This window comes from Aegilops tauschii, chromosome 2, assembly GCF_002575655.3.
Source record: "Aegilops tauschii subsp. strangulata cultivar AL8/78 chromosome 2, Aet v6.0, whole genome shotgun sequence".
Classification (NCBI taxonomy): Eukaryota; Viridiplantae; Streptophyta; class Magnoliopsida; order Poales; family Poaceae; genus Aegilops; species Aegilops tauschii.
The window spans coordinates 118,020,307-118,046,099 of NC_053036.3; the positions used below are offsets into that span (position 1 = coordinate 118,020,307).

At 45.6% G+C, this 25,793-nt stretch overlaps 2 protein-coding genes across 3 annotated transcripts; both read left to right on the plus strand.

Annotated features, from left to right (window-relative positions):
- Nucleotides 1-11,250: 11,250 nt before the first annotated feature.
- On the plus strand, nt 11,251-21,205 carry LOC109740933 (UDP-glycosyltransferase 85A2). Of its 2 annotated transcripts, none has more exons than XM_020299999.4 (2): nt 11,251-11,867; nt 20,100-21,205. In XM_020299999.4, the coding sequence occupies exons 1-2, from the start codon at nt 11,342-11,344 to the stop codon at nt 21,050-21,052; spliced, it is 1,479 nt and encodes a 492-aa protein (XP_020155588.1). In that variant the 5' UTR covers nt 11,251-11,341; the 3' UTR covers nt 21,053-21,205. The 2 variants fall into 2 exon arrangements, with proteins under 2 accessions (XP_020155588.1, XP_020155587.1); XM_020299998.4 differs by having other exon boundaries at nt 11,262-14,667.
- Nucleotides 21,206-21,864: 659 nt separating this feature from the next.
- On the plus strand, nt 21,865-22,732 carry LOC109740928 (uncharacterized). Its single transcript, XM_020299992.4, has one exon. It carries the CDS (start codon nt 21,980-21,982, stop codon nt 22,604-22,606), a length of 627 nt encoding a protein of 208 aa, XP_020155581.1. The 5' UTR covers nt 21,865-21,979; the 3' UTR covers nt 22,607-22,732.
- Nucleotides 22,733-25,793: the final 3,061 nt, after the last annotated feature.

Sequence of the window (25,793 nt, forward strand, 5' to 3'; positions counted from 1 at the left end):
ATATATATATATAAGCAAGAAACTTGCTTGTACAGCAGATCGATGTTAGATTAGCCACCATTAGCAGTGCAACTGAGCATTAGTCCTCAAAGAGCTAATTCATCGCATCCCCATGTGCTGGCTCACAGCTAGACGACGACGTCAAGCCGAGGAGGAGCGCTGGAGACAGGTGATGAGGCAAAGAGAAGAGGCGGAGAAGCGAAGAGAAGAGGCGGAGAAGACGCCCTGCTTCCGCTTGAGAAGGAACCTGGCCGCCTACGAGATGGAGGAGGGAAGGAGGATAAGAAGGGCTGCCGAGAGGGCCAAGGCGATGGAGAACGCCCAAGCGGCCGGCAAGGTACAAGGGAAGGGGAAGAACGTGTCACCACAGGAGGTGAGGATGGAGAAGGAGAAGATGAGGAAGGAGAAGAAAGAGGAGGAAAGGCTCAAGGCGAAGGTTGAGAAGGAGAGGAAGAAGCGCGAGGAGGAGGCCAAGAAGAAACGAGAAAGAGAGGCCAAAGAGAAGGAGATGGAGAAGAAGAGGAAAGAGGCATCCAAGAAGAGAAAGATAGCCAAGGGAAAATGATCTTGGAATGTTCCTTCATCACGGTAACATTGGTCCATTGCATATTTATTGTTCCTATAGCCTGCACTCATGACAGTATGTTCTTTGTTAACCTCCTATTTGAAACCGTGTGATATCACGGGAAGTGTTTTACATTGATTGAGCATGTCTGATTGTGACATCAAGGAGCGCTTCAGTGTGACTAAGTACTCAGTACATTGGCGGACCCAGAGGGTGTGCCGTGGTACACCCAGCATTTTACAGATTTTTTCACTATATGTCATCTTTTTCTGATTTTATTGATTTTACAGTACTAGAACTAATTCATCTGAAGCTGTATACGTACATGCGAACCTAGCAAACCGTAGAAGCAGCTCGACTTTTTTTCTACTAGCAGCACTATGTGTGTGTCCAGCTAAAGACTCCTGTACACATACATGAGCCCGGTAGAAGCTAGCTAGATCAATTCCATCGATCAATGTTGGCAAAAAAATCAACCCTAGCAGCGACTCGTGTAGATTGCAAACAGAAAAAACGAAAAAAATTAGGACTCTTCGGTCTGCCCCGTTATTTCTTGAGACAACTTCGACCTATCATGTGCTATTTTCAACGTTTTTCTTTTTGCGAAAAGGATCAAATCAACTATAAAGGTTCACTGGAAGTACAAAACACCTCAAGCATAATAAAAATTACATCGAGATCCATGGACCACCGAACGACCAGTGCCGCCGACGCGCCGCTGTCGTCGCTCCCCTACCGGAGACGGCCTGATCTTGTCGATGACAGCCGGGAAGTCTTCGTGCACGTGCCAGGAAGTCTCCCCCGAGGAGCTGGCAGGAATCTACGCCGGAGCTCCGTCTAATCCGTCCCAACGAACGAAGTTGAGGAGGATTGGAGCCCGGAAGACTGACTCGAAGAAGAAACGCCATCATTCGTCTGAACGCCGCCCCTGCGAGGACTAAAATCCTACCTATCTACTAGCCGGATTCGACACATCAGAAATCCCCTCCCTGCCACCGGCCGCCGGAGCGGCAGGCGGAGAGAAGGCGAATCCACGTACTCGCTGGTGAATCGAGGGGGGGAAGGCTTTCCCTAATTGCCCTGCGAGAGGGAAAAAAAACTAGGTATAACGAGATTTGATACTTCCTGCCGTCCACGTCCGCCGTTCCTGCATCTCCGTACTGGTCCTAGCTCAAGTGTATTTCTTCTTTTCAATATTTACAGACGCTCGTGAATCTTCCATGCCTATTTAATGCATCAAATCCCGAGACGGTACTCAACCGCCCATATATAGAGTGCATTCGCGCTCGAGCGCAGAAACACCACGTCTGATTGGTAGTATTATCTCCATTTTGTTGAAAACATGAGGTCAAATAAAGAAGGTTGCAGCTGAAGGGCAAACCGAAGTTATTCTTGTGTATCTTTCATGTAATACTATTTGTATTGTAATTTCGCAAATTTGAAATTATTTTCTAAAACATAATATTGTGAGACTTGATTGAGCTATTTGTGTTATTCTTTTGCCAGACATGATATGACACTTAGACTAGGCAGATTTTTTTTGAAGTGTGCACACCCTCCATTTTTTTCCTAGGTCCGCCACTGACTGAGTACAACACTCAGTCACCTGGTTTTTTCGTACGGCGCACACGCCCTAAGAAACATTTCTACTTTCAACCTCGCAGTTAGAAAAGACTTGCTCACCATGGTTTACACTACTCGTGCACATCCTTCTTTATATCTCATAGTTAAAAGACTTAGTTTTGACAACCAAAGACCCCTGCATTTTTCTTTGAGGGAAAATTTATAATCTATTCATCATCAATCATGACAGTACAACAAACATAAAAAATAATAAAAATTACATCTAGATCCGTAGATCACCTAGCGACGACTACAAACACACTGAAGCGAGCTGAAGGGCATCCGAACAAGGTACAAAACAAGGACATTCCTAACCCAAATAAATAAAGGCATCTCTAACCAAACCCCTAAATTGTAACTACGAACACCTACTTAAAACCGAACTCCTCATATTTAAAGAGTTACAAAAATGATGACGTAATGAACACTTAAACTTAACTCCCTAAAGAAAATTTAGCACACAAAATTAACCTACTTTATTTCGTAACTAAACAATGGTTCCACATCATACATAGCATAATTAAATGGTCTGTTACCTTCTACATTGACATTGCATGGACATCAAATTAGTTAAAACATCGAGAAAAACTAAATAGAGCTACATACTACTTGACAGTACATCGACACTAGTCGTCATGTTCGAAAAAGTCCGATTTGGAGTAGACAGGGGATCACCCCCCCCCCCCCCCCCCCCCCCCCCCCCCCCCGCGTCCGGAGGGGCCAACCTCATGGTCGTTGTCGGTGGGCCAACTCTAGGGCATCTCGTTCTCCTCATCCTCGCCATCGGGAGCTCATCGAACATCTCCTTATGCTCGGCCTGGAGGAGGGCGAGCTTGCTTTGCTCGCGCTTGATCGTGCAAGCGTCCATCACAGATTGGAAGAATGTGCAGTTCTCTGCGATGAGTTGCAGGTCCGTGAGAAGCTCGGCGATGAAGGCGGCATTGGGGCGCTCGATCTTGAGCCGTGACTCAGCCTTGCGGTGCTCCGTCTCCTCGGCCAGGGAGTCGACTCTAATGAGAGGCACGATGGCGGGTGTGAAGGCGACACAAACTTGCTTTTCAAAAATATTAATCAAGTATGCTAATGTGAGATCTAATTTCAAAAACATAATTTAATTTGGACACTTGGTCTCATGTATGTTGCTGATGCCATCTATTCTTGTTTGTATACGGTGCTACATAGTACTACTTGTTTCATGCAGAGAGATGGCCTGTTTGTGCGTGTGCCTGCCGAGGAAAAGTGTAAGCGCACCGCCTAGCGTTGGGGTAAATAGACATGCATGAGATAAAAATAATAACTTTACATTTTTATAGGCAACAAGATGAAGCCTCGCATTTGTGAAGGTCACTTTGGTAGTTTGGATTAAAAGAAAGGTGGGACTATGTTGAGACTTAATCAAGTCTTAGTCAAATGACACAACACATAAAAAGGAAGGAAGAAAAGATTAAAAAAAATTGCACGGTTCTCCATGTGAGATCCTACGGTATAGCATCAAGTAAGACTTTGTTAAGTCTCAGTCGATTGAGTTTTAGCAACCCGTTAAAAGAAATAGGATTGCTACCAGTCGACTGAGACTTAATCGAGACTACATGAAGATTTGCGCAAAAATAATTGGATTTTTTTCTTTGTATATGTTGTATCACTTGACTAAAAGGGAGATAATAGGCGCCGGTGCACCGGCCCAAATTTGGGCCGGTCGTACGCTGAGTGTCCGATCCACTCTCTTTTGACCGTTCAGATTGAGCCTTTGTTCTTTCTCATCCCCGTGTTGTCTTCTTCCCCAAAATACACGCCTATCTTCGTACTATGTTAGTTGGGAGAACATGAGCGTTCTCAGAGCTCAGCGAGTCTCGGCCGTCGGATCTTCGTACTATGTTAGTTGGGAGAACATGAGCGTTCTCAGAGCTCAGCGAGTCTCGGTCGTCGTATCGGATTTTTGATGCGTTTTGGGCCGTCTGATCTTGCCACCGGATCACCTCGGCCGTTGGATCCGACCGGAACACTGCTACAATGAATAGTGCAACAACAATCGTGCCACCGCGGGTAATTCCAACGCCCCCCGAAGGGCAGTTTCGTCATTTTGCGTCCTGCGGTATAAAAGTGGCCCGCTCCTGTGGAGATGCCCTAGCTGTCGCTCCTCTCTCACTCGTGCCGCTCCTTCTCTTCCTCCCACGCTGCCTCCCTCTCTCCCTCGAAACCCTAACCCGCGCCGCCTCCATGCCCCCCCGCCGGCCGCCACCGGCCGCCGCCGCCGCTCACTCGGGCACCCAGCCACGACCTCACACCGCCCCTCTCCTCTTCCTCCCGCCTCACCTCTCTCTCTCCTTCCAAACCCTAGACCACCTCCCTGCCCCGTCCCCGTCGCCGAGGAGGAGCTCGCGCTCGGGGAGGATGAGGAGACGGCCGCCTCCATGGAGCAGCAGAAGGAGGAGGGGCACGCGGCGGCGGCGACCAAGAGGCGCATGGCGCAGCCGACCAAGAAGGCCGGGAACATGGCCACCGGCGACAAGGAGCCCGAGTTCCTCGACGAGCCGTCCTCGCCGACGAGGCCCGCTACAGGGATGGATGAGAGGATCTGAGGTGAGCCCACTCCCTCGCCTTCTCTTGCTTGTACGTCGCAGCCTGTGAGTGCCAGGAAGATGAGGAGGAGGCAGAGAGGGAGATGGTTCCGTTTGTTTACCCGTCTTTTATAATTTGAGATCTCGTTTCGTTGCAGGTCCCTTCTGTCTGTTGACTGTTCGAATTGTGGGCTGACATACACACCACAGTAGTTATTTGTAATTCCATTTGATGGCTGGCAGGTGGATATTCAGGTCAGGAAGCTCTACTGCAACAACAGGGCTGACCCGAAGCTACCAATCAGCATGGAGGATGCCGGACGGAGTGCTGAGGAGTTTGCAATAGCTGAATCAGTATGTCAGTCCACACAATCTGCGTATTTGCTTGCCTCCTCTTTGAATGCATAAAGGAGGAGGATACAGATTGTTGCTCCAATCTCCGATGATGATATCTGGGTTCAGCTAATGGTATCTTGTTGTTTTGCAGAAGGGAGTGCCACTTGTCCATGTTGGTCAGGACACACGCTTGGACTATCGAGTTATTGATGTCCGAACACTAGCAAATCAAGCCATTTTCCGTATGCAGCATCAAGTTGAAAACATTGGTATTTGTTCTTGCCTTTAGGACTGCTGCTATCAGTGATGTGTTGATGGACTGAGTTTGCAGAACTAAACATATCGTGTTATGTAATTTTTTGTGTCGCTTAGCTAAGATATTCTACTTCGACATTGAATTAAACATATCTAATCTGGTGAACCCTTTGAGTAGTTGAGCCAAAGCATGCCATTGGCTGGGCTGCTGAATTGGGATTTCAGTGATCATTTTGGGTGGTTGTTTAGGTGGAGTGTGCCTGAGCAGCCACCGTAGCGGCACTTAGTGGTGGACTGTCGTCGCTTGTTGTATCGTAATGACGTGGACGGACGCTTCTATAATTATATACATGCTTGTGTGTATTATAGAAAAATAAAATCTTTCAGTCTCAACCTATAATCATTTTGTACAAAAAAAGCCTGCACTGTGCTGGACTTTTAAGTTACTTCCAGATACAATTTTATTAAGTGATCTTAATGTGATGCCTGCAGTGCATGCCATACAATTCTGTCTGATTACACTAATGATCAAATTGAGTTTAACATTCTGCATCCAATATTGGATTTATCAAGCCAATGCATATGATTTTACAAAAGTTGTTTTGTGAAGGCTTCAGACATTATTTTCTATGCATTTCTGGAGCATGTGATGTTTTTTTCATGCTTTGAGTCTAAATATTTACCATTGTTCATGTCCTCTACTTCCCTCCACCAGGTGAAAGCAACACCATCGGCGTTCGTCGCCTTCATCCTGGACCTCCCCATGTTGTCTCTGTACTGCCCAACGGTACATCATATGCTTCTCCTCCATGGTCGATTGTTCACTAGGCTGGCCCATGGAAGCACCACCGCTCAGGTCAACGGTTTCACAGACGCTTATGTTTGTTCTTTAGCGTGTGGTTAGTAAATCGACATTTGCTTTGGCAATTAGGGTGGGATGATTTACTTCTGTATCGTCTGGATCATGTTTAGTATTTTTCTTCTAAGATACTTTATTATTCTTTACGTTTGTAATTGCAACAAAGTGAGTTTTGTAGGTTCAGAGAGAAATCTTCTGGATTTTTGGACCACATCTTTATTTTCTTAACAACTCATGACTTACCACATAGTAATTTTGATTTTTCATCTGGATGTTATACTTTACAAGATCTACAATCTGCACACAACTCGTGTTTGCTGTTTAGTCTTGATAGTTCTTGAAACATTCCCATGTTTGTTCTGTTACAGAGCTTCTGATGTCGTATCTATACTCATGCTTAAAAGATACTCCCTCCGTAACCAAATATAAAACGTCTTTGTAGTTCAATTTGAACAGCAAAAACGTATTGTATTTAGTTACAAAGGTAGTACTTGTTTTGGTTGATTGCTTTATGAAGAAAGTTGACCATTTTAGACTGAAGATATGGATTTATGATAGTTTCGAGATGAGAGGAGAAAATGATAAGTTTGGAAAATGATGAAACTTCCAAAAATTATGACAGTTTGCTTCAGCATGTGGTTAGGTTACACTCTTAGGAGATAAATGTTCTTCTGTAATTTTAGTTTCAAGTACTTTTGATTGATAATAAGAAGGATATGTATTTAGGTAATGTTTTCTACTACTATTATTTAGGTGATACAAATCAATATCTTGTTGTCTTTGCTGTGCAGTGGCCTTAGCGCTGGACCACGAGGTTGGATAGGGCAAGCATGTGTATTCTTTAATTATTGGAGGCTTTCATATTCATATATCAATACAAGGCGGGATATGATGCAGGTGCGTGCCTTTATTTTGTTTCTTTATGATCTTCTTCTCTACTTAATGATAGACGCAGTGTATAGGGTGAATTTGCTTTCGTGAGAACTGGTATAGCACTGAATCAGGCAAGGTGTGAATAAGTGTGCTTAAATGCTTGCTCTGTTTATGTGTTTACTCCTTACTATGTCGTACAGATCAATTGGCTACCTGTGCATGAATTAAAGCTTTCAGGACATTATTTTGCAGCAATGCATTTTACTGTATGCAGGACAGGCAACCTTAACTAAATTCATTTTTGTTTACTGTAGTTCTTTGTGATTTGAAAGCAACTGGTGACTCAATATCAATCAGTTCACAGAGGGAACTCTTCTCGACCGTGTCGGCGACAGGAACAGGGAAACGCCTGTCCACGGTGCCACCAATGAACAAGGTACACACGAGCTGTCGGTCGCTTATAAATTCCGTACTTCTGTAGTATCAATCTAGGGTTTATCTTAGTGAATCTTACTGTTCTCCGGGTCGTGTATAAAAATGCTGCTCGGTTATCAGTAGTAGCTGCAGGTCTATTGTTGCGAGTCTCCTGGTCTAGTATAACACCCTTCTCAGAGATAATACTCCAGATCTATTGACTATGATTTACTTGTGATATTAATTTTTATTTAGTATGAATATTCACCTAATGAATTTATTAAACGATCTAAATGCCACCTATTCATAGATTAACTTGTGCCACCGTTGATTTTTAATTATTGTGTCATTCTTATTTTGAGGCTGGCCTGGAACATTCTGTTTCCAAATATATTATATTAATAGTTTGGCATCTCATTAACTGACGAGATGGTCAGGCCAAAGGTTGTGCTTAGTGTCGTTCTTGGTAACGTTGGTCTGCTTGATGCAAAATACAAGCACTACAGGAACTACATCGGTGCAATCGTCTTTTTCTGGCTGTTCCTGGCGCACTGTTTAATTAGTCACCTTGCCTCTCTTGCACTTAACATTGTTTAATTAGACTTCTCACTATGATTATCCAGGACTGCTTGCCCTCTTGTTCTGATTAGCCTATCATTAAAGTTGGAAACACCAGAATTGACGCTTGCGCATGAGTGTGTACAGGCTGTCCTTGGGATTTTCTTCTTTGCAAACTCGATTGATTGTTGATACGGTTTCCTAGGCTATTGTTCTTTGTACAACACATGAAGCGATCTGCTCATGTGTGTGACTTAGTCTGATTGTTAGGCTTTAAATTTTCTGCTGGTTTATCTTATAATTCATTGTAGCATTTGATTTTTTTTATCAATTACCATGTCTCAGTTGTAGAACAGGACAGTAAGAGTCTAATAAAACTCTTGCACAACAAAGATTGCCATCCTTTAGTTACCCAGACCTTTGTTTTCGTGGTATAAAACCAACTGCTGTCAACTTTAGTACTCTGGAAAATCATATAACTATTTTGAAATTTCCTATGACACAGGCCGAGACAAGCATCGTAAGGATCCAGTTAGAATGATGACTGATATCTTGTTAAAGCATCTTGGGCTTCACAAGGCCATCTGAGACTCGGGCTCAATGAGAACACGATGAGGTACATGGAGAACTCCAGAAACACTATAGTGAAGGATCTAAACTATGGCAGGCTGAGCAGAATGCAGAAAGACTTTTGCTTATCTAAGACTCGGGATCGATGAGGCATTTGACATGATAAACAAGTGTCAAAGGTTACTTGTATGATCTGAGATACATGAGCCCCTTCTCAGATCAGCTTCATAATGTGATAGCACATGGCTTTCCTCCTACCCGTGCCGTGGATATATTGACAAACGTGACCCTTATGAATATTGAAGTGGTGGCACATAACCTTGAGAGCAGAAGCAATCGTCTGTAGAAGAGGCTGCATGCCATAAAAAGACAGTCTTTAGGCGCAACAGCATGAGATGTTTGCACCAATTGATTTCTTCACACCAAGGCCATGGCGTTGATCATCTATGGACATCACAGATCATCTATTCTAACTCTCGCAAGTACGAGATGATATATGATGCCACCAGCTCCTGTGATGTACCGTGTAAACTACTGTGTGATCTCCCTCTCCTTTTGTGAACACGTCCCCTTCGGCACGTCTATTCATACTTTTGCACTCAATATTTACGTGTATGAATATTGCATCCTTTAATTTACCCTGTATATGAACATTACATCCTTCAAATGTGGTGTACTATATTTTGGTATCCATGGATGATGTCTTGCTTCGATTACATATGAATGTTTCTTCTTTCTTTTATTTTGTTATCCTAATTGAATACGTACGCTAAGCCTAACTTGCTACTAACTTTACCATTACTTGCTTGGGCACATCGTTGGGACCGGCACCCTCGCGCCAAGGCACGTTGCCGATCTAGTGCTGTTGGAGCGACGGAGAGCGCCGCCGGCCACCCTGCTCCCAGCCACACGCACGCCTATGCTGATGACGGTGCGGTTGCAGCCTTCTGGTCGCCGTTCAAATCACTCACCATGGCTACTTCGCCTTGCAGCTCCTGGTCGTGGACGCCTCGCTGCTCCGGCAGCGCCGTTCCTAGCACCGGCTGGCAAAAGGGGTGCAGCTCGCGGCTCCCATGGTTGCAGCACCGGGTTGCGCCGCCCTCGCTGCCCCTCGCTGTCAACGCTCGGCGCACCGGTGCCCGTCCGCCGCCCCTCGGTTGCAGCTCTGGAAGATGCCGTGGCTGATCGTAGCAAATTTCGTGGCCGTTTGTAGCACACATGGACGCCGGTTCCAGCAAAACTCGTCATGCCTTGGCTAGTGCGCATCACCACCACCGCTCGTGGTAGCAGCCGTGGGCAGCGGTTGTAGCAAGGCCATGTGCAGCACCACCACTAGCCGTCGCACGGCCTTGCAGCTTTTCTCAATGCCGGTTCCAGCTTCCAAGACTGCCGGTTCCAGCAAAAATAGCTCGTCGGTGCCGTCACCTCTTCACTTGTAGCAAAGTCGATCACCGTTTGTAGTTTTTGTGATTGCTGGTTGCAGCTCGCCGCGTAGTCGTTTCCAGCATGCCAAGCAGCCGGTTCCAACAAAACTCCATGGCCGGTTTGCATTGTCGCCCCGTGTTAGTAGCAATTCTCCCTGACGGTTCCAGCATCTACCGTTGCTAGCTCTAGCAAAATAAAAGAGGACGGTTGTAGCAAACTGGGAATCGTCGGCTGCTACTCCAACTCCCAGCAATGGCTCGCCACTCGTCCTCCCAGCCCCGCTTGCAGCAAAAAACAAGAAGAAGAAAACAGCGGGAGCAAAAGCTAGAGACGCCAGAGGAGGAGAAGGACGGCGTACAAGTTTAGTTGATTGGGCGGCCACCGAAGGGAATACAAGGAAAGAGACAAAGTGGGCGAAGAAATAGCGAAGGATAAGGTGGGGTCATGCGCGCTGCTAGCCATAAGATCCCGCCCGATCCAACGGGTCCCGCGCGACCGGCCAAAGTTTCGGCCGGTGCGCCGGGTAGAAGCGTTTCCCTAAAAGAAAATAAGGCCCTGTTTGGTTCATACTTCCTAGGACTTTTTTTAGTCCCAACTTATAAGTCCCAAGTCTCTACCTGTTTGGTTCCTGGGACTTATAAGCCTTCATAAGACCATATTACAACTACAAGTCCCTATAAGACTCTCCTTGAGAGTCTTATTTCCCAAATGCCCACTTTAAGTCCCTATAAGTCCCTCCTGTTTGGTTTAGATGGGACTTATAGGGACTTTTTTAAGTCCCTAAACCAATAAGTCCCTGGAAACAAACACCCTCTAAGTCGCTACGCATCGTTCAGAGCTCATACAAGTTGATGATTATTTAGGCCCGGAGGTAGCTATCATCATAGAGTGTAAACAGCTTATGATGGACTTTGCTTCCATATCCTTCAAACATTGCTATAGAGAGGCCAATCAGGTGGCAGATGAATTAGCAAAAAACTCTTTTACTACTAGATCCTCTAGTTCTTGGGATGATGAGATTCCTGATTTTATTTTTCAGCTGCTTGTAAATGACATGTCTATTATTTGGGAAATAAAATCTATTTGCGGTCAAAAAACACAAATAAGTCGCAACTCACCGTTCACGGGCTCATAGCCAGTCTTATCGGCAGGGCAGCAACGCCCTCGACCCACACATACACACAAAGCCTATAATAAACCTGACCGAAGCAACATGCACCAATCCAACCAAAAGCAATCGGATCTATTCTCCTTCTCATACCGTCTGTTTCCTACCTGCCGAGACATACAAGAGCTAGCAAGAGCATGGCCATGGCGCCGTCCTCGAAGCCGGCCAAGACGACGCCGCACATCCTGCTGCTCCCCTACCCGGCGCAGGGCCACGTGAACCCGTTCCTTCGTCTGGCCAAGGCCCAGCACGCGCGGGGATTCCACGTCACCTTCGTCCACACGGAGCACAACCACGGCCGCCTCCTCCGCTCCCGCGGCCTCGGCGCCGTCACGGGCGCCGCCGACGGCTTCCGGTTCGAGACGATCCCCGACGGGCTCCCCCGTTCCGAGCACGACGCTACGCAGGACATCTGGGCGCTCTGCGAGGCCACGCGCCGGGCGTGTCCTGCCCACCTCAGGGAGCTCGTCGAGCGGCTCGGGAGGACGGAGGGGGTCCCGCCGGTCACCTGCGTCATCGCCGACGGCGCCATGGGGTTCGCGGTGCACGCGGCCAAGGACATGGGGCTGCCGGCCTACCTCTTCTTCACCCCCAGCGCCTGCGGCTTCTTGTGCTACCTCAACTTCGATCAGCTTGTCAAGCGAGGATACGTGCCATTCAAAGGTAAACTCTATTAATCATATCACCTGTTCTAATCTGTAGCCATCATCATGGAGCATAGTATCACGTCTACTTAGTAGTACTCTCTCTGAAATTGAAAAGCCTACTAGCTAGATCACGTCTACTTAGTAGTACTCTCTCTGAAATTGAAAAGCCTACTAGCTAGATCAGAGATGGTTTATAGAGGGAGTACAACATAAGAAATTGAAAAGCCTACTCTTTTTTTTTAAATGGAGGCGTATCCCCGACTTCTGCATCATAATAATGCATGCAGCCATCTTAATTGAAAAGCCTACTAGCTACTCTAGATCAGAGATGGTTTTTCACCCGTGCCCACTTCAATCTTCGCTGTTGGTCATCGAGCAAAAAGACAAAGAAAAGGTCATGTTTCAAAGATGAACCATTTAACTCGGCTTTCATTGGATATTGGTACCTAGTAGCTAATTAATGTATTTTGTCATAGACTTCCGACGTTTCAGTCACCTAGTATACGATAGTGACAACAACAGGAGAATGAAACTCTTTGGTCAGCTACTTCAGAAAGATAATGTATAAATATAACGCTATAGCCTTTTATATTTCACACCGAATCAAGTTATGTGTAAAATAACCTTAAGTGGGCCGAAAGGTAACGCTATAGCTGATTGGTTACTCGAGGAGACCAACAATCCCTCCATTTCTATTCAGTTCACATATGAGTCAAAACTTCGATCAAGTTATATGCTATTTTTTATTTATATCTAAAACTTCGGATGTCTGAGAAACTTTTAAAAATTGCACTATTTACGCCTGATTTTGTCATTTTTTCCACGAGCTCCTTGAATGTCTAAACTTCACAAAATTTGCACAGAGTTCACGCACAGGAGCATCTTGCACCACCAAAAAAAAGATTTTTTTTGAACTTTTTTTTTAATTTCAAATTGAGATACTGTTCACCGGGCTCATCTGAACCCGGGCTCTGGGTTGAATTATCGCCACTATAACTACTAGGAAAACACCACTAGTCTTCTAGCTCTAAGCTTTTTTTTATCCTTAAATTTTAAGGGTCCACAATCACTGGTTAAATCAATAAACTTTTGTAGTATGAAAAATGTACACTTAGCAAGCCATTAGTCCCTTTATCATTTGTCATGTGTACACTGGTGGCAGTACATGCACTTTCACCTTGCGCCGCCAAAAGTTCCAATATTTCAAATTGATAACACAATAAATCTTAATACATATATAAAAAAATAGTTAGCGGTAGAGATGGCCAATATTCATACTTGAATGCCAAGTGGTAGAGAATAAAATTTCATACAATTCCGTTGTTGTCTCTTCCGTGGAACCCACTTGCTTTTACAAAGAACGGGCTACTATTAGAGCATCACTAGTAGTACCCTCAAACCCTTATAAATAACTGCTTTTTTACAGTTTGCGAGCGAAAAAACGCGTAGACTAGAATCCCTTAACCCTCAAACCCTCAAACCCTAAAAAAATTTAAGGGTCCAACCCTCAACCCCCTCCTAACCTGTAGAAGTGAGGGTTGGGGAGCGAAAACTACCCCAACCCGCACCCGTGTTCCGGCTGAGCGCGGGAGGGAGTTTTCCCGTCCCCAACCTCCCGCCCGCGCCCACCCGAGCCGCCGGCCGCCCCCCGCCTCCCCTCAACGCGCGAGGCCGCTGTAGCTGCGCCGCAGTCCTCGCCGCCGGATCCGCCGTTCCCCGCCGCCTCCCGCCCCGCGCAGTAGCCAGAGGAGCCGCGCGCCCCGCCCCACGGCCGCCCGCTACTAAGATGAAGCCTGGACCACTTTGCTAGTTTGGACTAAAAGTTAAAGGGTGTGATCATATCTCAGTCGATTGAGACTTAAACAAGTCTCAATTAAGTGGCACAACATATAAAAAAGAAGATTAAAAAGAATTTCAAATCTTCATGTAAGATCTCACGAATGTAGCATCGACTGAGACTTGGTTAAGTCTAAGACGACTTAGTGAAGACTCGGTTGATGCTACATGAAGATTCGTGCAAGAAACAAATTTGGATATTTTCTTCTTTCTTTTCTATGTCTATCGTTTGACTGAGACTTGATTAAATCTCAGTCGAGTGAGATCTCGCCACGCCCTAAAAAAATAAGTCGCAACTCACCATTCAGAAGCTCATAGCCAGTCTTATCGGCAGGGTAGCAACGCCATCGACCCACACATACACTATAGTACACCTGACCGAAGCAATCGGATCTATTCTCCTTCTCATACTGTATGTTTCCAACGTACTCAAACATACAAGAGCCAGCTGAGCATGGCGATGGCGCCGTCCTCGAAGCCGGCCAAGACGACGCCGCACATCCTGCTGCTCCCCTACCCGGCGCAGGGCCACGTCAACCCGTTTCTTCGTCTGGCCAAGGCCCTGCACGCGCGGGGGCTCCACGTCACCTTCGTCCACACGGAGCACAACCACGGCCGCCTCCTCCGCTCTCGCGGCCTCGGCGCCGTCACGGGCGCCGCCGACGGCTTCCGGTTTGAGACGATCCCCGACGGGCTCCCCCGCTCCGACCACGACGCCACGCAGGACATCTGGGCGCTCTGTGAGGCCACGCGCCGGGCGTGTCCTGGCCACCTCAGGGAGCTCGTTGAGAGGCTCGGGAGGACGGAGGGAGTCCCGCCGGTCACCTGCGTCGTCACCGACGGCGCCATGGGATTCGCGGTGCACGCGGCCAAGGAGATGGGGCTGCCGGCATACCTCTTCTTCACCCCCAGCGCCTGCGGCTTCTTGTGCTACCTCAACTTCGATCAGCTTGTCAAGCGGGGATACGTGCCATTCAAAGGTAATAAACTGTGTTAAAATCATATAGTAAAGGGAAGTGTTTACGCGCGGTGCGCCGGCGGAACGCTCGGGCCGGTCACTTTCGCCTCACTGACGCTAGCCACCAAGAAGGCAACACGTGTACCTTATTCTCTCCCCAACGCCCCATCCACTCATTCCCGCAAAGTTCTTTCCTAGCTCGGCCTACACGGTACCCATTATCCGTACCGTTGGGCACGCCGTGGAGATCTATGCTACAACTACTATCAGCAGCAGTATTCCCTGTAGCCACAGTGATTTGGCTGAAAAGGCATAGCTACATGAACAGTAACAAGATTCCCTTGTAGGTCCTGCACCTGTCGATCCTGTCATTGTTTGCTGGTTCTGTCACTGTAGCCATGTGACATGGACCGCATGCTGTCTCCTCTCTTGTTTCTTCACGCATGTGGGTGAGAGAGGGGAAAGGTGAGGAGAGAGATAGAGTATTTCTTTTTGTGAGCATGTGTAAGAAGAGAGAAGAGAAAAGGCACAGAGAGAAGAAAAGAAATTTGAGGACGAGAGAGAAGATTATTCTCATTTGTGAAAGAGGTTGGGAGATAAAAGAGAGAAAAGAACTACTGTCTTCCATTGGAGAAAAACCAGCTACGGTGTATCATGAGAGATAACGAACGGGGAAAATCTTAGTAGGAGAGAGACTGAGAGAGGAGAATGAGAGAGAGAAAATAACCTGTTTTGTCAAAGAGAGAACATGTGAGAGAGTTTGTGGACAAAATCCTCCACCATGTCTCGTCTAAGAAGTCAGGACACATGCATGTCACATCATGTCACGCACAGTAGCCGAATTTGGTAGGCTTCGCGACAGATAATTAAGCTTAAGCGGCTAGCGCCAACAGCAGTGTGCACACATCCACTTGAAACATGGGTACCAGTGGATGGCTGTGATAATGGGTACCGTGTAGCCCCAGCTAGGAAAAACCGCTCTCCCTTCTTCCTCGCAATCGCCTAGGCAGGAAACTCCATGGATCCAGGCCGGCCATCAGCTCCTGCCTCCTGTGTTGTTCGTGCGCCCCTCCGGGGACAACGCTGCTGTGCCGTTTCCATGGTTGCGCTCATCGCCATGGCCGCGCCGTCGACTGATGGCCGCGGAGGAATCGCGGGGAGGATACGAGGAGGCGCAGGCCATGGCGGCGCGCACGAGCGAGGATGGGCATTGCGCAGGTATCTCGGCCACTGCGTCGTCAGGCACCTCTCGGAACGGCGCCACAACGGTGATGGCCATGGGCGGGCGTGGGAGCTCAGCGGAGCAGTAGCACCAGCTATGAAATGGATGTAGCAAATTCCATCACCGGTTGTAGCAAACATCGACTATGGTTGCAGCAAAACTGCATCATCATCGGCGCGGAGGTCGCAACTAGACAAGAAGTTCGAAGCTTTTTTCAATGCCGGTTGTAGCTTTCGTAACCACCGGTTGCAGCTTTTCATTTGTCATCCACGGACGGCGAGCAAGGTGACCGCGAGCTGCGAGGATGGCGGCGCTGTCCTGAAAGAACATTGTAAATGTCGTGTTTTTTGTTGCATGCTACAACCGGTGTCACATTTTGCTACCACCGGCACACCGCTCAGCTACAACCGGCTTCGTCGCGTGCTGCATGCTACGCCGGTGGTCGTTGTGCGAGCGACGTTTTTGCTCCAACCGTACCTGTTTTTTGCTACAACCTGCGAGAATTTTTGCTACATCCGTTTAGATGGCGTTCATTGGCAGTCGTCGTCGTTCGTACAACCCGTGCACGAGCGCCCACGGGTGGAAAAAAGCTTCAGTCGGCGTGAATAAAAGCTTCAATCAGCATGGAAAAAAGCTTCAACTGGATGCGAGCATAGCAGCGGCCATGAAGTTTTTTGCTACAATCGTGACCACGTTTTGCTACGACCAAAATTGAAAATTGTTCCCATGACGGTAGCCGTGTTTTTGGGACCTGCACGGTGAGCTACAACCGGCAGCTATCGGCCACAATGTTTTTTTGCTACAAGCATGTCTCCGTTTTGCTTCGACCAGCCATGAAAAAGCTTCAATTGGGTGCGGAGGCGGAGGCGGCATGGTGGGGCTCGATCCACGACGGCAGCGACTTGCGCGGAGGGCGTTGACAAGCACGACGGGGAGGGGGAGGGGAGGAGGGGGGGGGGGGGGCGGCGCAACGCTTGGAGCGGTGGGCGCGGCAGGAGGCGCGGCGCGACGCGGGGAAGAAGAAGGTAAGGGGGAACCATTTTCTTCGGCAGGATCTAACGGCCCACGCGCGCGGATCCAATGGTTGCGGTGCGATCGGCCCAGCAGTTGGGCCGGCGCACCGGCGCAGATCGTTGCCCTATAGTAAATCACCTGTTCTAAGCCTAGCTATCACATCTATTAGTATTAAAAATACTCTTATATTATGAGACGGAAGGAGTACTTAATTACAAAGGACATAAGAAATTAAAGGACATATAAGAAACTGAAAAGCCTACTGGCTACTCCTAGATCAGATATGGTTTTTCATCCGTGCTCAGTTCAATCTTCGTCGGTGGTCATCGAGCAAAAAGACAAAGGAAAGGTCATGTTTCAAAGACGAACCATTTTACTCGGCTTTCATTGGTACCTAGCTAATTAATGTATTTCGTCACAGACTTCCGACGTTTCAGTCACCTATACGATAGTGACAACAACAGGAGAATCAAACTCTGTGGTCAGCTACTTCAAAAAGATAATGTATAAATATAAGGCTATAGCTTTTTATATTTCGCACCGAATCTAGTCATGTACTCATGTGTAAAATAACCTTAAGTGGGCCGAAAGGTAACTCGTTTGAACGTCCTAGGTAGCTGATTGGTTACTCGACGAGACCAACAATCCCTCCATTTTTATTCAGTTCACATATTGAGTCAAAACTTTGATCAAGTTATATTTCTAAAAATCATATTAATACCATTAGATTCATAATTGAAAATATTCACATATATTTGTTATTGTAAATGACTAGATGTTTATATTGTTTTATTATAAACTTGCTCAAACTTTATTCAGGTTGACCAAAAACAAAGCTAATATGCAGAGTTAATAAAACAGTGGGAGTTTTATTAACACGCCCCAAAGACCAAAGTGGTTGGGTCCTATTTATAGCTACCACACAACAAAAAATGAATCGTTATGCTTCAAGATTACTGAAACAGCGTGATTAAAACTAGAATAACTGAGATTCAAATCTTAGTAATGACATCTGAGGCTCTTATATGCACACATCACAAGCCATTTTTTTACCGAAAAAGAACACAACCATTTACAAAACCATATCCTAGTAATGTTAACCTAAGACTCGACACAACAAAGAATTCAAAGTATAATTCACCCAGTCTAATAGAGTCTCAAACTAGACACATCAGAATCAAACCTGCAACTCGCACACTCAAAGAGTGCACAAGTCCAGAATAAAATACCGATGACCACAAAAAAGACAGTAGGATCGAGAACAAAGACACATGACTTGGCCAACAACAATAGAGGATCCTAGAAGCACCGGCTTCAGAGGTGTGACACCCTAGGGCATGCCCTCAATGACACAGTTTGCTGATATATGTTTCACACCTCTCTCCATCAATTCAGACTTTTGGAAGAGCTCGTAGACCCATGAATTCGGTATTGTACAAAGCCAAGAGGTCTCGCGTTCAAGACCATACCACTACATTGATCCCATGTCTAAGGTCTAAAAAAGGCTAGACGTGAGCGGGAATGTTGAAATATGTTGACCGCATCTCACATCAAATCGTACTTTTGGATGAACTGGCTGGAGCACGAATACAAATACGGTTCCGTTATACTTTGACGCATAGTCTATTCCCGATACCACTTGCTTGAAAGATGTATATCACCAATGATCACTAATTTCTTAGTTCTTTAATAGAACAACTACAAGATTCGTCCACCATCGAAAGTATCTTATCCCTCTCCATAATGTGGTTTGTCCTATATTCGGTGTGCTTCTATATACCACTATAACTACTAGGAAAACACCACTAGTCTTCTAGCTCTAAGCTTTTTTCGATCCTTAAATTTTTAAGGGCCCACAATCATTGGTTAAACCAATAAACTTTTGTAGTATGAACATGTGTACACTTAGTAAGCCATTAGTCCCTTTATCATTTGTCATGTGTACACTAGTGGCACTAGATGCACTTTCACCTTGCGCCGCCAAAAGTTCCAAAATTTCAAATTGATAACCCGATAAATCTTAATACCGATATAAAATAGTTAGGGATAGAGATGGTCAATATTCATACTTGACTGCCAAGTGGTAGAGAATAAAATTTCAAACAATTTCGTTGCTGTCTCTTCCCTGCAACCCACTTGCTTTTACAAAGAACGAGCTACTATTAGAGCTTACACAGTCGGATTTCATTTACTCCCTTTGTTGCTCCGGTCGTGATGGAATATTCTATAGTCGTTGAGTGACTCAACATAACACCATTATTATCATCCCCTTTATTAGTAAAGATATTCAAACTATCTATTGATCCTTGCATTGAGCTAGGATATTGATAAGTAGACACGGACGTAATGAAAATAAAGTTAGGCAACTAGATAATTTAGCAAATAAGTGGTAGATGGTCAGCCATTAGAAACATCAAGAGAAAATTGAAAGATGATTAGTATTTGTCCTTTTATTGTATCGGATAGAACTTCAGCTATACATCTATAATAATGGAACCGACATGGTAAGATCTGGTAACTATCAGAACTGGAAACCAAAATGTCTTCAAACATACAAAGATCTCATCACAAAGAGCCCGACAGTGCAAATAGAAACGGCAAAATTTTGGCGACAATAATGGTGCATGTGGGGTAAATATCAAACCGTGGTTCTAGTTTATGGAGTATAGTGCATACGTGCAATATTGGGGGATGTCTCGCTTAGAGAGGTGTGATCATGTGAGGAGCAATTCACTCTTGTTGACATTTTGATCGCTTATTGAACCATGGGTGGGTTGATTTATGAATTGCAAAGTGACCCGCTCTAGAGTACCATCCTTTAGGGTTTGAACCTAATTACACATATATTGTTCTAGAAGTTTACTTGCACATAAATTTGTTATGTCATTTCTAAAGGGGATATTCCACACACGCACACGCACACGCACACGCGCACACACACACACACACACACACACACACACACACAAAATCTAGGGATTAGCTTACTTAAGTGAGTGAAATATTGTGAGTTTGGACTGCAAAATTATATTTTCATCCCCAACGGGGTATTTTGTAACAGAAAAAAGGAATTATATTCATAATTTCGTTCAAAATGTCGCCGAAGTTAAGGCAATAGTGTCATCCATCTTAAACTGAAAAAGAATTATGTACACTGGAATATTGATTTCAGGGGATATACATTGGAACTTTCTTCTAATTAACATACATTCGCACAGATGAGAGCTGCTTCACCAATGGGTACCTGGACACCCCCGTGGACTGGATCACTGGCATGATCAGTAACCTCCGCCTACGTGACTTCCCGACGTTCATCCGCACCACTGACGCTGACGATGTGATGCTGACCATCAACATCAAGCAATGCGAGCTCGACGCCCCCGCCGCTGACGGTATCCTCCTCAACACCTACGATGACCTCGAGCGCGCCGCGCTGGACGCCATCCGCGAGCGCCTGCCCAACACCTTCGTCGTCGGGCCCCTCGGCCCAGAGGTCTCGCCGCCATCGTACCTCCCCTTCCTCACCTCGAGCTTGTGGAAGGAGGACGGCCGGTGCATCGCGTGGCTAGACGCGCAGGCGGCGGACGGCTCCGTGATGTACGTCAACTTCGGGAGCATCACGGTCATGACGAGGGACCAGATGGTGGAGTTCGCTCGGGGGCTGGCCGACGCCGGCAGCCCGTTCCTGTGGGTTGTCCGGCCCGACATGGTGCGCGACGGCGGCGATGATGATGGCAAGGTGCCGGTGCCGGATGGGTTCGCGGAGGAGGTCGCGGGACGAGGGCTGATGGTGGGGTGGTGCGACCAGGAGGCGGTGCTGGGCCACCGCGCGACCGGGGGTTTCCTGAGCCACTGCGGTTGGAACTCGACGTTGGAGAGCCTGTGCGCTGGCGTGCCGATGTTGTGTTGGCCCTTCTTCTCAGAGCAGGTGACCAACTGCCGGTACGCGTGCGAGGAGTGGGGTGTGGGCGTCCAGATGCCGCGCGAGGCCGGGCGGGGAAAGGTTGAGGCTGCCGTGAGGGAGCTAATGGGCGATGGGGATAAGGCGGTGGCAATGAGGAGGAAGGCAGCGGAGTGGAAGGAGAAGGCCGTGAGGGCGGTCGCGGCGGGTGGGTCCTCGCAACGGGACCTTGAAAGGTTAGTCGACGAAATTGCGCACGTCAAGGGCTAGAGGACTCATGTCATGCATCTGGTGTGTTCTTGCTTCGATTTGACCTTTGGTGAATGGTTTATGTGAAGATATTGTTTCAACTTGTCTTGTAAACTGCAAATAAACTTTTGGATTCACATTGAACTTGGGGCAATATATAAGTTTTGTTCGGCATAGAAAGTTGGTTCAGGTTCTTCGATGTTAGTCTATTTTAGGACGAGCTTGCAAAGTTTCATGAAATCACGTTTGTGGAAGTCGTGGCAAATAAAATCAATACTCTGAGAATGCTACTTTCAAAAGTATTTTGGAGCACTGATTTTTTTTTTCATGACTTCCACAAATGTGATTTTGTGATGAAATTTTGCAAACTCTTAGAACATTTGTCAACCGATAAAAAAATTCAGATTTTTTTGAACATTTTGAGAATGTGTTTCGAGATACTGTTCATCCCGAGCTCATTTGAGCTCTCGTGTAGAAAGAGACTTTCGCCTTGTGAGGTCCATTTCTCTGTTGACCTGGTTCAATATGGAAGTGCAGCTGAAGTTTGAAGTCTGATACATTCCCCCTCAACCAAAACTTATCTAAAACCAATCATTCACTATCCATCTTGAGTCACACTGCACCTCAAGACGATGGTGGAAAACTTTTCGAAGATCATGCATGCTCCCATTTTCAAGCTTCAGTGTTGACGTTCACCTTTGGTCAGCTGATAGGCCAAGTTGGGCCGAGCGACCAAGAAGCATATGCAAGGCCATCTGGCCCCTGCTGTTTCCAAGAGCTAAAGTTTACTGCACCAAACACCATTTACACACACGCATTCCATTAGCTAGCCGGCTACGGATGGATCATGCGTGCACTCGTTAAAGTTACCCGCATGCGTGTATATATCTGCATGCACCCAAATTAGTGTCCTCCTACCATGTACTAGTAAGTGTGAGTGCAACTACCATGGAAAGCAGCTGGGGTGTCGGTGGCGTCGTTTGCCATCTCCAGTGCGAGATCAGCTCCGTCGAGGTCACGGGACTCGGCTGCACCGGTGCGCTCTTCCTCCGGTGCCACGTCCCCGCGGGCGGCGGCAGGACGATCCAGATCGACAGCCAAAGCGCCGAGGCCGAGCGCCGCGCCGGCGACCGATCCACATCGACCGACGTGGTCTCGTGGCGCGACGTGGCGTCGCTGGCGTGCGACGGCTCGCCGGCGTGCGTGCGGGAGCTCGCGGACACGAGGAGCGTGGTGTTCGAGGTGCGGAGGAGGCAGAAGAAGATCATGGGGCGCGCCGGGTCGTCGGAGCTGCTTGGCCGCGCCGAGGTTGCATGGAGGGACGTCGGTGTCCCGGCGGTGGAGCGGCGAGTCGCGCTTGCCGTGTCCGGCCGGAGCAAAGGCGGGGCAGCCCGGAACGATCCCGCGCCGGTGATGTCGGTGAGGATGAGCGTGCGCGTGTTGGAGACGACTGCGCCCGTCCGCCGGAACGTGGACTCGCAGCGGGAGACTTGTGGGTGCGAGTGGAGCGCCGGCGGGAGCGACGATGTGTACGGAGTGGCTGCGTGCGGCATCGCAGATGACGCGGGCGAGTAGTTCGGTGTTCGGGAGTAATCCTAAAATTCCAGAAGTTTATCCCTATCATATTTTCTTCAAGATACCTTCAGGGAAATGACGTAATACCCCATAATATATAGTATTTGTTTCACGCAATTTATCGAACATCTACAATGCACACGCATATAGTCCACAATCACAAGTTTTTACATTGCGTAAGCAAGCTAGAGATGCCCGTTCCCAAATTCCTGATCAAGTTATAAGAAATTTCACAAGTTTCTACAACAAAAAACTACACTTAAAATATGGGGGTGAAGAACCAACCGGAGGGATGGAGGACATACCTGCAACATTCAGCAGGCCATCACCGTGAAGCGGTGGCGGCAGTGCTAGGAAAACCTTGTTATATCAAGCTTTACATACAAATTAAGCATGAACGAAAAAAAATCCATACTTCATTGCAAAACAAATTTATGCTATCAACTTTTTGTGATCATACATACTTTGGTATGTATGCATAATAACATCAATGCTATAGTTCTTAAAAAAAGTAGCATCATTAAATGTTTGTGGTGTCCATTTTGTGATTGCCTTGAAGAATTTATCTATTTACTGAACCAAAAACCTAGCAAAAAGGACCCCAATATCCAACGAACGTTTGCTGGGAGGGTTGACATTTGCAAATGATTTGATGGCAATTTTTGTTGGCCGAGCATGGCAATTTTAGTTAGTGAGCATGCAACTCCGTTGTAGTTCTGTTTTTAGCCAGAATCACCATGCTTGCAAATTAAAATTGCATCCTCACGACAGGTAAAGTTGCCATCAAAATGTTCTTAATTGTCATCCCTCCCACCAAAAACACTATTGCTAAGAAAATGAGATCCAATTCTTTCTATTTTTTGGATTTTTCCTAGGTGTTTTAGAAATTGTTGACTCGGTCAAAATCGGGTGATTCAATTTTATATTGAAGACCTCAATTTACTGTAAAGCCTTCAAACAGGGAGCATAGTGTATTTATAGATAGATAGATACTCCCTCCATCCCAAAATATAAGAACGTTTTTGACACTAGCATAGTATAAAAACGTTCTTATATTTTGGAATGGAGGGAGTAGATTGCACCATTTGGTAGGAACTTTTGAATTTCAGCATGCCTTACATTGTTTGGTGGGAACTTTTTTGAACAAAAAATGTGAGATCATTGCTTACCATTATCATTTCATCATTAGCAGCCCATATACATCAACTATAGATGGCTGATGTCTTAAGTTGTAGAGGTCGAACTTGTGTTCTGTTTGATTTACATCATTTTTATTTTTATTTTTTTATCATCTGATTTTGAATTGGATTTTATACATTTCTCTGGTGTATTATATCAATCATTTATTTTTTATTTTCACAATTCTTTAATGTTTTTAAGTAAAAACGATCACGAATTAAGAATAAACGTTCATGAATTCAAAAAAGCTCATGGATTTAAAACCATGTTAGTAGAATTTAAAAATACTCATGAATATGAAAAATGTTTCCTACTTTAATAAAATGTTCATGAATTTATTTATTTTTTGAGAATTTACTTATTTTTCCATCAATTCTAAAAACATGTCCATGAACTAAAAAATGTTCATGAAATTTGTAAAGATGTTCTGAAAGATTTTAAAAATATTTGCAAATTTGGAAAGATTCTGATATTTATTTTTTGGTGAATTTAATAAATATTTCTGAATTTCGAAAACTGTGCATGAATTTAAAAAGTACATATAATTTTTTTCACAAATTTGATAAAATGGTTACAAAATATTTATATATTTTCCAAATTTTAAAAATATTCACGAAAGGTAAAAAAGCAAAGAAAAATGATGAGAACAATGAAAACAAAAAAAATAATAATAACTAAAAACAATAAAGTAAAGGTACAAAAAAAGAGAAGAAAGGTGCAGAACCTTTTGGAATCCTCCTAGTGTTGGGTGGAAGTTTCCCAAAGCGAGAAACAATGCACAGAATAGATGCCAGCCCATTATTATTACGAAAAAGAACACCAGTGAGGGTGTTCGGATCGTGCCATTTGCGAATTATTTTTCACAATGGGTGGGAAATAGGATGAGAGCGTCTATTTGGTGCATTTGAGCACCGGTTAGTGAGCTGGCACTCGCACCCTCGTCACGCATGGGCCGGCCCATCAAGCCAGCACTCACACACTCCTCCTACATGGTTTTTTGTTTCTTCAGTTCAGGTGGTTGACGTGGTTACCCGTTGGCCGGTTCACCCAGTTGACCTGATCGTTCGGTTTATTTTTTTTTTAAATATTCAAAGAATTGGAAAAAAAATCAAAATATTGAATTTATCTTGCCAAAATTAAAAAAATATTAGTGAATTGAAAAGACTTCAAGAATACCTTTTTCCAATACAAAAAAGTTTACGAATTGAACAAATCTCACATAAAAAATTCAAGAATATGAAGAAATTCAAAAACGACTTTGCAAACAAATGTGCATTAAAAATGTTCCCGAATTCAAAAAAAATCTTGAATTTGAAAAATGATTGTTATTGTGAAAACCTTCATGAAAGTAAAAAAAAATACATGAAATTAAAAAGAAAAAGGAAAAAATGGAAAATAAATAATAAAAAGAAGAAGAAGAAAACACTGAAAAAGGGGCGGAAGCTTCTGAAAGATTCCCAAATCCGGAGACGGCGCTCATACAATGACAGCTTACATGGGCCGGCTCATTCACTATGATGTGCGCGCCAGTGTTTTGGGATTGCCTGTATTTGGCGCAAAAAGTATCAAATAGGATTCTCAGCGATATCACTAATTACGGAGTACCCTTTGCAAAGATCAGTCCCACTTTCCCAGGTTGTGACAAGTGGCGCACTGCATGTGCCATACTTGTCGCAACGTGGGAGTTTTCCCTTTTTTCGTAGATCCATTTATTAAAAACGTTTTATCTCTTAAACCGTGTGTCTAAATCTCGAATCGTTTTCACCGTTGGATTTCTCGCATCGAGATCCAAACTAGATCACATATTGATAAATTTTGATGGACTTTATTTCACGAAAAAAACAAATGAAAAAACTGAACCGGGGAGCATGTTTTTTCCTTTCCAATAGCAGTTTCCGAGACGCATGGTCGTGCCTCTCACGGAAGTAAAAAGAGTGCCTCTCACGGAAGGAAAAAAAAGAAAACATGTATTTTTTCCGTTTTCAAGAGACACGGCCGTGCCTCTCAC

Bases quoted from the DNA above. Each gene is read 5' to 3' on its own strand.
- LOC109740933 (XM_020299999.4), top strand. From the start codon at position 11,342: ATGGCCATGGCGCCGTCCTCGAAGCCGGCCAAGACGACGCCGCACATC. The intron at 11,868-20,099 runs GTAAACTCTATT...ACATTCGCACAG, and splicing joins AGGATACGTGCCATTCAAAG to ATGAGAGCTGCTTCACCAAT.
- LOC109740928 (XM_020299992.4), top strand. From the start codon at position 21,980: ATGGAAAGCAGCTGGGGTGTCGGTGGCGTCGTTTGCCATCTCCAGTGC.